This window comes from Camellia sinensis, chromosome 13 (assembly GCF_055761805.1).
Source record: "Camellia sinensis isolate YWXY chromosome 13, ASM5576180v1, whole genome shotgun sequence".
NCBI classification, from domain to species: domain Eukaryota; kingdom Viridiplantae; phylum Streptophyta; class Magnoliopsida; order Ericales; family Theaceae; genus Camellia; species Camellia sinensis.
The window spans coordinates 2070054-2083507 of NC_138973.1; the positions used below are offsets into that span (position 1 = coordinate 2070054).

At 42.0% G+C, this 13454-nt stretch overlaps 2 protein-coding genes across 2 annotated transcripts; one reads left to right on the forward strand and one right to left on the reverse strand.

Annotated features, from left to right (window-relative positions):
• Positions 1-424: 424 nt before the first annotated feature.
• LOC114265380 (U-box domain-containing protein 35) lies at positions 425-11425 on the forward strand. The gene is made up of 8 exons (XM_082902825.1): positions 425-707; positions 866-953; positions 1528-1659; positions 1749-1964; positions 2189-2429; positions 2552-2653; positions 9774-10202; positions 10564-11425. Exons 1-8 carry the CDS (start codon positions 536-538, stop codon positions 11293-11295), a joined length of 2112 nt encoding a protein of 703 aa, XP_082758951.1. The 5' UTR covers positions 425-535; the 3' UTR covers positions 11296-11425.
• LOC145805884 (uncharacterized) lies at positions 5869-8211 on the reverse strand. Its single transcript, XM_082901150.1, has 2 exons — positions 6484-8211; positions 5869-6205 (listed from the first exon to the last, which is right to left on the reverse strand). The coding sequence occupies exons 1-2, from the start codon at positions 7613-7615 to the stop codon at positions 6168-6170; spliced, it is 1170 nt and encodes a 389-aa protein (XP_082757276.1). The 5' UTR covers positions 7616-8211; the 3' UTR covers positions 5869-6167.
• Positions 11426-13454: the final 2029 nt, after the last annotated feature.

Genomic DNA, 13454 nt, shown 5'->3' on the forward strand with positions numbered 1-13454 from the left:
AAATACAAAAAAATATATTGAATTTTCGTACTTTTTGTATTTTTGGTATTTAGTAAATTTTTTAAAGATTTTTTTCACAAAAATTATACTTTTTAAGTGTATTTGTGTTAGGTGTGTCTAAAAATTTTAAAAGTTGCTTAAAATATTTTAAAAAATCAGTGAAAAAAAAAAACAAAAAATTAAAATTGTTTAAAAAGTGAATTGGGAAAATCAAAAGCAAGCAAAGTGACGTTTTCTTTTTACGTTTTCGTAAACCTATATTAATGTAATGATTGAGAGCAATTTTGTTGATAAGACAGAAATAGCGTAGCCAAATGTCTAAAAATGAGTGAATGAAGGAGACACAAAATATATACCGTTGAGTTAGTTATGTCTGTTTTTTTTGTCAGGGTTCCAAACAGCAGAGAGAGAGAGAGAGAAAAAGAGAAGAAAAAGAGGAACCTTTGCCCTCCTTCGCTCCCCGGAAACTCTGGAGGGAGGTGGTGGAGGTGGCCAGAGTTGGCAGCGCTAACTCAATTTTGTGTTGGTTTTTGACATGGCTCACCTATACCCTTCAGATTATGATGGCCTCCCTCAACCCACCACCTCCACCGTGGTGGCCATTGATAAAGACAAGAACAGCCCCTACGCCGTTCGCTGGGCAATCGAACATCTATTGACTGCCAATTCAAACCTCATCCTCATTCACGTCACAAGCAGAAGTCCAGGTATATTGAATTGATATCGTACATTTATTGAGCAATGTAATGCATCGAATCAAAACATTCTACAATGTCATACATGATTCATTTCCCTAGTCATGTGTGTGGGTGGGTTGGTTCTCAGCCCCTTTTTTCTTTTATATTTAAAATTGGAGGTTTTGCAGATACTGGCGTGAATGATTCTTCTGCCCCTGATGCAAATGGCGGGATAGCAGACTCTGATCTGCAGCAGATTTTCAATCCTTTTCGTGTGTACTGTGCACGAAAAAGGGTAAGTAATTTCAACAGATGCACGATGAATGAGGATTGTATAGCGAAGATAAACCATCTGGTGTGATTTACATTTTTTTCCCCTCGTATCTTTTTGATGTTTTTGGGAAGTTTAGTTTACACATGTAACCTAAGGGTAATGGTTTAATATTACTGATAATAATGGGCACCGTGGTTTTTGACACTAATATGTCGCACAATCAGAGACTTGGTTTATTTGAGACTACATCATGCGAGATTGTTCATCATAGCTGAGTTATAATTTTGAAGCGAAGTCTCACATTGTCTGATACAAAAAAGTAAAGTTAAATATGTAAGCATGAGCACCCCTCACCTTAATAGCTGGTTTATGGGATTGAGTTTTACTCAAGACTGCTGAGTGAGCACCATCCTGCTTGTGAGGGAGGGTGATGTTAAATATGTAAGTGTGAAGCGAGTCCACCACCTACTCAGTAAGCACCACCCTGCACATGTTAAGTATATAAGAGTCAGGCATCCTTACCTTAACAAATAACTTCAAGAGACTAATACTGTGCAGATTTTAATTAATGTCGAGGGTATTTCAGGTTACCCCAAAGGAGGTTGTCATTGAGGATTCTGATGTTTCTAAAGCACTTTTGAGCTATATCAACAACAATTTCATTGCTAATGTTGTTCTTGGTGCTTCAACAAGGAATGCTCTTGCAAGGTTTCTCCCTATCTGTCTGCCCATCAGACACACACACACACACACACACATGCATGCCCCATTAAATAGTCATCTTGTTGCTCATGCAGGAAGTTTAAAAACTATGATGTGCCGACTCTCTTAAACAAACATTCCCCAGATTTTTGTTCCGTGCATGTAATTGCGAAAGGAAAGGCAGTGTCCATCCGACCAGCATCACGGCCTGCAGCTAATAGTGCAACGCCGCCAAGACTACCATCTCCAAGAGGGTTTCCACTTCAGTTGCCACTGCCACATGAGCTCTCTGAGCTAGAGGATCGAGGCAGGCAAGTCAGAATTAAAAAATATATATATTCATTATTAATTTAGCATAGGAGAGTTTTTAAGATTTGTCATAAGGTCCGACCAAAATGTTGACCACGCTTAATATATTGTATATGGATGTGGTGCAGCTTTTACAATAATTTAATATGTATTGTGATGATCCCTGACATGTTTAACATTTTGTTCTTTATTAAATAATATGCTTTTGTACTTGTGGTGAGAACAGGGCACAATCGTTGAGGGGACTTGAGAGATTGATGAGGACCAAGAACAATTCAGCCAATTTGTCGCTGGACATCGACATTTTAACTAGAGGGCCAAAGAATTCAATTAACCGTAATATGATTGGAGATGATGGTGATTTTCAGGCACCAGGCAATAATGGATCACTTGATATGACTGCCCAAAATTTAGATTTCAACAATATGGCAGAGGTTCGCCAGGATAATGGCCCTCAATCATATTCAGTAAGTGAAAAATAGGATTGAATAAATTTTGTTGTGTGATCATTCAGTTAGCAATGCCACTTAATTAGAAGTAGTCGCATTCATCAAATTATCTGACTTTTGTAAAATTCCTTGATTGGCAGAAAGATATGGAAGCCGAGATGAATAGGCTGAAACTTGAGCTAAAGCAAACCATGGACATGTATAACACAGCTTGCAAAGAAGCAGTCTCAGCCAAAAAGAAGGTAGCAGCACTACTACTACATGACATACTCTATTACAAATATTGTAATTGATCTCCTTGGTTTGGAATTACTTTTTATCATGTTATGTCTACAAAGTTATTCGGACTTACTTCCTCAGAAGACAGTTTAAAGGCTGACAATTTTATAATAGACTGATTGTTGCAGGAAAAAATAATATATAACTTAAGATTATTCTTCTCTTGTTATAATCATGTTGTTTGGAAAGCAAAGGCGTCACTAAACTAAGCCCAAATAGTATTCCATGATTTTTATATTCTATTTATTCTAAAATTCAGTAAAAGGGTGGACACATGTGTGGCAAGAGTTAGTCCATAGTGAAAGAAATAAGAGAATGTAAGAAATCTCTTGTATATTAATTGTGTCAGACAGTGTAAGAGAAGACTCCTATTTATAGGAGCTATGGTTTACAACATCATTATGTTACATTACATAAAATATTAGAAAGTGGCCGAAAGCAGCCGAAAGTGAAGGAAGGCGTGCTCTGGCGTGCTCTGGCATCCTATCACCTTATATATATATATATATATAATATATTAGTGTAGCTGTGTGTGTTTAATATATAATATATATACATATATGTTACATGTGTTTAATATATATTAACAGCCCCCCTCAAACTCAAGGAGGACAAACATCAACCAACTGGAGTTTGGAAACAAGGTCAACGAAGCGGCCAGGAGAATGAGCTTTGGTGAAGATATCAGCAGGTTGATCAGCAGAGGAGATTGGATGGAGATGAACAGTACCACGAGTGACGTGTTGACGAATAAAATGACAGTCAATCTCAATGTGCTTGGTGCGATCATGAAAAACATCATTGTGAGCAATTTGAAGAGCACTTTGATTGTCACAAAAGAGGGCGGTAGCGCCAGAGGGGGAAACGCCCATGTCAGCAAGAAGCCAACGAAGCCAGAGAAGCTCCTGAGTAGTATCAGCAAGAGCACGATATTCGGCCTCAGTACTGGAGCGAGCAGTAAGAGATTGTTTCTTGCTGCGCCAAGAAATAAGAGAATCACCCAAGAAAAAACAGAACCCGGTAGTAGAGCGCCGGTCAGTAGGATCCCCAGCCCAATCAGCATCGGAAAAAGCACGAAGCTGGAGAGAGGAGCGGGCGGAATAATGAAGTCCATGAAACAAGGTACCTTTGAGATAACGAAGGATACGAACTAAGGCAGCATAATGAGGGGTACGAGGAGCTGACATAAACTGGCTGACAATATGAACGGCATAGGAAATATCAGGACGAGTAACAGTGAGATAGACAAGGCTGCCAACCAGCTGACGATAGAGGGTAGCATCAGAGAGAAGAGTGCCATCAAGAGGTGTAAGACGACTCTGAGGCTCCAGCGGAGTGGAGGCAGTCTTGCAATCCGTAAGCCCAGCACGGGTGAGAAGATCAGAGGTATACTTAGCCTGAGAGAGAAAAGACCCCGTGGAATCATGGAAGATTTCAAGACCCAAGAAATAGCTGAGAGGACCAAGGTCTTTCATCTCGAAATGATGGCTAAGAAACTGTTTAAGGCATAGAATACCATCAAGATCGTCACCGGTGATAATCATGTCATCCACATAAAGAAGAAGCAAGGTGGTCCCTTGAGCAGTGGTCCGGATAAAAAGAGCAGTATCATAAGAACTGGAGGTGAAACCACAATCATGAATAGTAGAGCTGAACTTGGCAAACCAAGCGCGTGGAGCTTGTTTGAGACCATATAAAGCACGCTGAAGTTTGCAGACTTTATGAGGTGGATAAGTAGACCCAGGGGGAGGTTGCATGTAGACCTCCTCAAGAAGAACACCATTAAGGAAAGCATTTTTTACGTCCATTTGATAAAGATCCCAGTGGCGAGTGGTAGCAACCGCAATCAGGCTGCGAACAGAGGTGAGACGAGCAACAGGAGCAAAGGTCTCCTCATAGTCAATACCATATTCTTGGTTGAAGCCTTTGGCAACAAGGCGAGCTTTGTAGCGCTCAATAGATCCATCAGAACAAGTTTTGATTTTGTAAACCCATTTGCAACCAATGGCAGTCTTGCCAGGAGGAAGATCAACAATGTCCCAAGTGTGAGTTTTGTCTAAAGCCTGCAATTCATCAGTCATAGCTTGCTGCCAAAGAGGATTAGAGCGAGCCTCACGATAGGAGGTTGGTTCATAAGTAGAAAAAGCAGTAGAACCAACAATAAAGTCACGAAGACGAGTAGAAGGTTTGGTTACCCGGTGTGGTCGAGTAGAGGCAGGAGGAGCCAAAGGGAGAGACGCATCAGGAGGGGAGGATTCCGAGGGAACAAGAGCAGGACCATCAGAGGTAGCAGGTGCATGGGACAGACCAGTAGGCAAGGCAGGCTCGAGAGAAGCTGGTGGGGGCGGTGGAGCAAGCTCAGCAGAGAACTCGAGAGAGGCTGGCAAGGGCGGTGGAGTAAGCTCATCAGAGAACAGATCCGTGGAAGGGTCAGTAAAAAATAAAGTGGATGAGGGAACGGACAAACGGAAGAGAGAGAGAGAAGAAAACATTTTGTGTTCCCAAAAGACTACATGACGAGAGATACGGAGTCGCTGGGAGAGAGGATCCCAACAACGATACCCCTTGTGTTCAATACCATACCCTAAGAAGCAACAGAGGCGAGAGCGTGGTTCAAGTTTGGTACGTTCATGAGGTTGGAGAAGAACAAAACAGGCAGAGCCAAAGACCCTAAGGGTGGTGTAAGGGGGACGGGTGCCATGCAGACGCTCATAAGGAGTGTGATTATGAATGACAGGTGTAGGAATACAATTGATAGTGTAAGCAGCAGTGAGAGCTGCCTCTCCCCAAAAATGTTCCGGACAAGAGGAAGACAGAAGGAGGGCGCGAGTAGTGTCAAGGATATGTCGATGTTTCCGTTCAGCACGTCCATTTTGTTGAGACGTGCCGGGACAGGAACGATGAGGTTGAGTACCATGACGCTGAAGAAAAGAAAGAAAGTCAAAATCTTTATATTCCATGGCATTATCGGAGCGAAAAAGCTTAATAGTTTTAGAAAATTGTGTTTTAACCATGGCAGCAAAATTGTAATAAAGTTGTTTGAGCTCAAAGCGATTTTTCATAAGAAACAACCATGTAAAACGGGAAAAATCATCTATAAAAACAACAAAATAGCGTGCACCCCCCATAGTAGGAGTAGGAGAGGGTCCCCAAATATCAGAGTGAATGAGATCAAATGGGGCAAGAGAAACAGAGTCACTTTTATTAAACGACAAGGCAGGTTGTTTGGCAAGTTGACAGGACACACAATCTAAAACATCAGAACTTACGTGACCTAAATGACCACTGGAAATTAAAGATTTTAAACGACCAACAGAAAGATGGCCCAAACGACAATGCCAAAGCTGAAAAGGAGATAAAGGAGGAGCAGTGGTAGCAGTGGTAGGAGCTGGAGGAGCAGTGGTAGCAGTGGTAGGAGCGGTGATCTGAGAGGAATCTGGAACATGAAGATGGATGAGTTCGTAGAGACGTCCATGCTTACGGCCTATCCCAAGAGTTTGCCCCGTCCGAGGGTCCTGCACCAAACAACCAGAACGGGAAAAGGTAACAGTGAGACCATGCTCACATAATTGACTAATGGAGATAAGATTTAAAGTAAGAGCAGGCATAAGATAGACAGGAGATAGAGATAAGTGAGAGGTTGAAACAGAACCAACATGACTGACAGACAGAAGAGACCCATCAGCAGTATGGATAGAAGGAACATGAGGAGTAGAAGAGAGAGGAGTAAAAATAGTAGGGTCAAAGGTCATGTGATTACAACAAGCGGAGTCAAAGTACCAAGAAGAGTTACCTGCGGTGGCAGAGAAAGCAGTAGATGGAGGAGTACCGGAATTCTGCCAAAAATGTTGAAACATGGCTTCGACATCGGATTGAGAGAAGACTGGAGTGGAAGGGTCGACAGGAACAGAGGAAGGTAAATCCTCGGAGGCAGCAGCAGCAGTGCGTTGAGCAGGCAGTGGTGGCAACGGGGTCCCAGAACGGTGAGAGGGGCGGCGAGAGAAATTCCCGGGGGAAGGACCAGGGCGAGAGGCACGGGTGGGATTGCGGAAGCAATCTTGTTGAAGATGACCAGGGCCAGTCTTGTTGCAGAACCGACAAAGACGAACTGGACAATTAACCAGAAGATGAGTGGACGGAAGATTGCGGTTGTGACAGTAAGTGCAGGCATTGGGCTTCTTTGGTGAAGGTGGGGAAGGAGAACTGCGAAGCTGGGGAGTGGCAAGAACAGAGTCCACAGGATGCGGATGGAGAGTACCAAGTCTGGTTTCCTCTGACAGGAGTTCAGAAATTGCTTGCTCAAGAGTGGGTAAAGGAGTGCGATGAAGGAGAGATGCGCGGACTGGCTCAAATCGGGGAGTGAGAGCCATGAGAAACTGAACCAAGCGTTGTTGGTCACGGTAAGTAGTAAATAAGGCAGCATCCTTAGTACAATCCCAAGGAGGTTCAGAAAGAGCGAGCTGATCCCAAACAGAATACATTTGGGAGAGGAAATCATTAATGTTCTGAGTGGTGTCTTGGCGCATACGGTGAAGATGACTCAGAAGCTGATATTGGTGAGCAAGGCCAGTAGTTTGATAGCGTTCTTGTAAAAAATCCCAGATGGCTTTGGCAGGAGAGGAAGCAGAGTCAAGTTGGAACCGACCAAACTGAAGACTGATAGAGGTAATAGAAGTATTGCGAAACCAAGTGATGATCTGATAGTTTTTACTATCCCAATCTTCCAGTCGGTCGACATATTTGGTAGTGGAGTCCGTGGCAGCAGAATCCGGGGTCCCTTGAATGGGTTTGCACACATCCCCAGTGATGATGCGCCAAAATTTCTTTCCTTTGAGGAAGCCAGACATAGCTTGGGCCCATAGGACATAATTAGTCCCGTCAAGAATAACGGAAATAGGGTGGTTAGAGAAGTCCAAGCGATCCATGAGAGAAAAATAGCACAAGCAAGGGAGAATCTGAAAATTCCAAGGGCACCAGTGGGTGCAGAAGGGCCAAAATAGTCAGAAACCGGGCTGAACCGGTCAAAAAGGTCCAAAAATGGGGGTGAACCGGCTTGGAAAAGTGACTGAACCGGTTTTAGTGGCTGGACCGGCTGGAGCCGAGTGGGGGACCAGCAGCTGCAGGCGGTGCAGAACGGCGCGAGGGACGTACGAGCCGGCGCGAGGGACGCGGGTGGATGGCTCACGCGGACGGCTGGAGTGGCTGGCGTGGCTGGCGGACGCGGAGCGCGTGGGACGCAGAAAGAGGCGGCTTAGGCGACTGGGGACGCGTGGAGAGCGTGTGATGCTGAAGGCCGAAGCAGGCGACGCGCCGGCGACAAAAATAGCGCGTGACGGCGCGTGTGACGGCGAAATGGGATGAATCCGGTGGCCGTGGGTCCGTAGTGAAGAGATGAAGGCTTCGGTGGTGTCCAAACTGTAATTGAGAGAAGGACGAGAGGGGCAACAATCTGCAGACTGCCAAGAGAGAGAAAAAAAAAAAAGGATGCTAGGAAAGAGACTTAGGCAGTATACCTGTGCTCTGATACCATGAAAGAAATAAGAGAATGTAAGAAATCTCTTGTATATTAATTGTGTCAGACAGTGTAAGAGAAGACTCCTATTTATAGGAGCTATGGTTTACAACATCATTATGTTACATTACATAAAATATTAGAAAGTGGCCGAAAGCAGCCGAAAGTGAAGGAAGGCGTGCTCTGGCGTGCTCTGGCATCCTATCACCTTATATATATATATATATATATATAATATATTAGTGTAGCTGTGTGTGTTTAATATATAATATATATACATATATGTTACATGTGTTTAATATATATTAACACATAGTATGATAATAAACATGGGAATAAGGTCACACATACCACCTTCTAAGGCCCCGTTTGATAGTGCGCACATTTAGCTCTTAAGAGCTTTTGCTGCCCTTGAAGTGCTTTAAGATGTGTTTGGTTGCATCTTTATGGCATTTAGACATTTAGAGGTTTGTTGCCTAAAAGTATTTTTTAGCAGAGCAATAACTAGGGTGCTTTAGGAGAAAGGAGGATGTAAAAGTGCTTCTCAAGTGGTACAGACAAACAGTTTCAAACTCTTTTTTTTTTTTTTTTTTTTTTTTTTTCTTTTTTTTATAGCAATCTGTTCTCTACGAAAACTATCAACTCAGAAGTACTTGATTAGAAACCACTGAACCAGTAATGAGGCCTAAGCGTAATTATAATCATCATTTGAGAGAGAGAAAGAGAGAACCAGTTGAGTTTGAGGAAATTTTACTTATCCACCTTCTAAGTTTTTTTTTTTTTTGGGGGGGGGGATGGAAACAATTAAGTAATTAGAGGAAATTTTATTGCTTAATGCAATTTTTTTTTATTATTATTTTATTTTGTGGTAGAGGGATAAAAACAGCACCGCTTTACTAAGTAGACCTAAGATAGGGGACAAGCAACCATGTAGGCCAGAAGCAGAGTGGTAATGTCCATAGGATGGTAATCAATCACTCTCATCCTGTGTTGCCAACTTATTTTTCTTTAAAATTCTATCAACTACATATATAATTGTATGAAACTACACATGGACGAATTAGGTTACCCCATGAGCAGAATATTACTTGGATTCATCATGCACAAAGTATACAGATAGAACTTAGAAGCACCTCTAAACCTCACAGCCAAACCAAAAATAATAATAAACATTATTATGTTGCTGGTTTGAAAGGAATTACGCACTGTATATGTGCAAGCAATTCAACTTTTGCGGGCGGCGATAGGCCTGTGACAAGAGAAAAGTGGGAAATGCTTTTCCTACATAATCACCATATTTGAAGGGGGGAAAAAAAAAGAATCCTACAAAGTGATAATAAGGGTACATTATAAATCAATGAGAAGTAGTCATCTTCGAATTTTGAAATAAAAGGCATTGCGCTGTTATTTGATTCTAAATACAGGTTCATAGCACGTACGGCATTGGTCAGAAAAAAAAGAAAAAAAAAGGTTCTTGATAACTTCGAAATTAGCTACAATATTATAATATCAACGTAGTGAGGAAAACGGTGATTTTTTCTAATATTGTTACATTTCTTACTAAATTTTAGGCTAAAGAGCTTCATATGTGGAAGCAAGAAGAAGCTCGAAAGTTCGAGCGAGCCCGGTTTGCAGAAGAGGCAGCTCTTGCCATTGCTGAGAAAGAAAAGGCTAAATCCAGAGCTGCACTTGAAGCAGCCGAAAAGGCACAAAAACTAGCTGAAATGGAAGCACAGAGAAGAAAATATGCAGAGTTGAAAGCCAAGCGTGAGGCGGAAGAGAAGAATCGGGCATTGAATGTTTTATCAAATAATGATGTCCGCTACAGAAAGTACACCATAGAAGAGATAGAGGCGGCTACTGATAAATTTTCAGGGTCATTAAAAATCGGTGAAGGTGGATATGGGCCTGTTTATAAAGGCAAACTTGATCACACTCCAGTTGCCATCAAAGTTCTTAGACCTGACGCCAAACAAGGGAGGAAGCAGTTCCAACAAGAGGTACTATGTTATTGCTGGTTTTTGTCTTCCTTGCATTATGTAATTCTGAGGGGACATGATTTAATGATTAATCAAATAAGGGATCAAATTAGAAATTTGAAACTCTTTCAAGTATGTCATACAGTTTGGTGATTGACAATAGAATGACAAGAAAATAGGCTTTTGGTGCATGTAATTACCTTTGTGCAGAATTTATTCGGTGACACCTTCTTCTTCTTTTTTTTTTAAAAATTTATTACAACTAATTTCAATGGGATGTCCCAATTCCCAAGATGCCCTAGCATACAAGTTGAATTATTGTTACGAAATCTTTTTAATTATGTAAAACTCCCCTCTTATAGAATGTGTTTCCATGATGCAGGTTGAGATCCTCAGCTGCATTAGACATCCAAACATGGTCCTCCTCTTAGGTGCCTGTCCTGAGTATGGATGCTTGGTATATGAATTCATGAACTATGGAAGTTTAGAAGACCGGCTATTTCGGAAAGGAAACAGCCCTCCAATTCCATGGAGAAATAGATTCAAAATAGCAGCTGATATTGCAACCGGACTTCTATTCCTCCACCAGACAAAGCCTGAACCTCTAGTGCACCGTGATCTCAAGCCAGCCAACATCCTCCTAGACAGAAATTTTGTGTGCAAAATAAGTGATGTTGGTCTTGCTCGCCTGGTCCCACCTTCTGTAGCCAACAGTGTTACACAATATCACATGACCTCAGCAGCAGGGACATTCTGTTATATAGATCCTGAGTATCAGCAGACGGGCGAGTTAGGGACTAAATCAGATATATACTCACTTGGGGTCTTGTTACTCCAAATTATCACCGCGAGGCCACCAATGGGTCTCACACACCATATTGATAGGGCCATCCAGAAAGGAACGTTTGCAGAGTTGCTTGATCCAACGGTGCCTGATTGGCCTGTTGAAGAGGCTATGCAATTTGCAAAATTGGCACTAAAGTGTTGTGAGCTAAGGAAGAAGGACAGACCGGAACTTGGTTTAACCATAATGCCGGAGCTCGCTCGACTAAGAGATCTCAGAACTAATGGAGGCCAGGCTGGTGATCTTCCTGTTACAGGCACATCAGAATAGATGTGATTTAACAATTTTCTTTTTTTCTTTTGAATTTATTTCTAAATTATAGAGTGCTTGGACATAAGTCATGTAACTTGTTTTTTAATCAAAACTTTATATGGCAGAGTCTGCTTGGATATCACATGAAGATTGAATTAGTCCTGTGTCTTTCATACAAATTTATCTTGTCTTGGCATTAACAGTGTTTATATATCTATTGTATTCTAAATATTTGCTTAGATTAACAGAATTTAGTTTTCCACATGTGGAGTGAAGCCTTATTTCAATTTATACTGGGTCAGTACGGTTATTATTACATATTACACCATCAGTTCGTCTTGAAATGTTTATTAGATAAATATTAATACTGTGTTTGGTTTGGGGATTTGAGGAGAGATTTGGAAAGTAGAGAAAAAGTGTATGAAACTAGGTGAAATGTAAGTATATTTTATTTACATTTCACCTTACTTTCCCTTTCCCTTTCTCTTTCCATTTCCAAATCATTCTTCAAATCCTCTAACCTTCCTGAAATCCTTCAACCAAACACAGCATACAGCATAGATATATTGCTTTTCCACTGTGAAAGATTAGTTTGAGAGAGTGAGAGAAGCTATAGAGCGAGAGAGAGACTCTGAAATGTTTGTATATTGATTGAAGTACAAAGAGAATGAAGTCTCTCTTTATAGAGAGAAATATGGGCATTGGATACCACCATTACCACCAAAAGCAAAAGCTATACAATTGATAATATAAAGCTAAAGCTATTCTAACACTATACAATTAATAATGATAAAGCTAAAGCTATTCTAACAGCCCCCCGCAAACTCAAGGAGGGAAAGCATCAACCAAGTTGAGTTTGGAAACAAGATCATTGAAGCGGCCAGGAGGATGAGCCTTAGTGAAGATATCAGCGGGTTGATCGACTGAAGCAATAGAAAGAAGATGAACAGTTCCACAGGTGACATGCTGGCGAATAAAATGACAATCAATCTCAATATGTTTGGTGCGATCATGAAAAACATCATTGTGAGCAATCTGAATGGCACTCTGATTGTCACAGTAGAAAGGGGTAGGAGCAGATGAAGAAACATCCATATCAGCAAGGAGCCAGCGAAGCCAGAGAAGTTCCTGAGTAGTATCAGCAAGAGCTCGGTATTCAGCTTCGGTGCTAGAGCGGGCAGTGAGGGATTGTTTTTTGCTACGCCAAGCAAGAAGAGAATCCCCTAAGAAGAAACAGAATCCCGTGGTGGAGCGTCGATCCGTAGGATCCCCAGCCCAATCAGCATCGGAAAAGGCACGTAGGTCAAGAGAGGAAGAAGCCGAGAAGTGAAGACCATGGAACATAGTGCCTTTGAGGTAGCGAAGGATACGGAGTAGAGCAGTATAGTGGGGAGTGCGAGGAGCCGACATGTACTAACTGACAATGTGAACAGCATAGGCAATGTCAGGACGAGTGACTGTGAGATAGACAAGACTGCCGACGAGCTGGCGATAAAGAGTAGCATCAGAGAGAAGAGTCCCATCGAGAGGAGTGAGACGAATCTGAGGATCAACCGGAGTAGAGGCAGTTTTGCAATCAGTAAGACCAGCTCGAGCCAGAAGATCGGATGCATATTTGGCCTGGGACAAATAGGAACCAGTAGAATCATGAGAGACTTCAAGGCCTAAGAAGTAGTTAAGAGTACCAAGGTCCTTCATCTCAAACTGTTGGTGGAGAAATTGTTTGAGGTGGAGAATACCAGCTTGATCATCACCAGTGATAATCATATCATCCACATACAGAAGAAGAAGAGTAGTACCATGAGAAGTAGTCCGTATAAAAAGAGCAGAGTCATAGGAGCTAGAGGTGAATCCGAAGTCATGAATGGTAGAACTGAACTTAGCAAACCAAGCACGAGGCGCTTGCTTGAGACCATAAAGAGCACGCTGTAGTTTGCAAACCTGATGAGGTTGAAAAGTGGACCCAGGTGGAGGTTGCATGTAGACCTCTTCAAGAAGATGACCATTGAGGAAAGCATTTTTGACATCCATCTGAAAGAGCCCCCAGTGGCGAGCAGTAGCAACAGCAAGTAAACTGCGAACAGAGGTAAGCCGAGCAACAGGAGAGAATGTCTCCTCATAATCAATGCCATATTCTTGGTTGAAACCCTTGGCAACAAGACGAGCTTTGTAGCGTT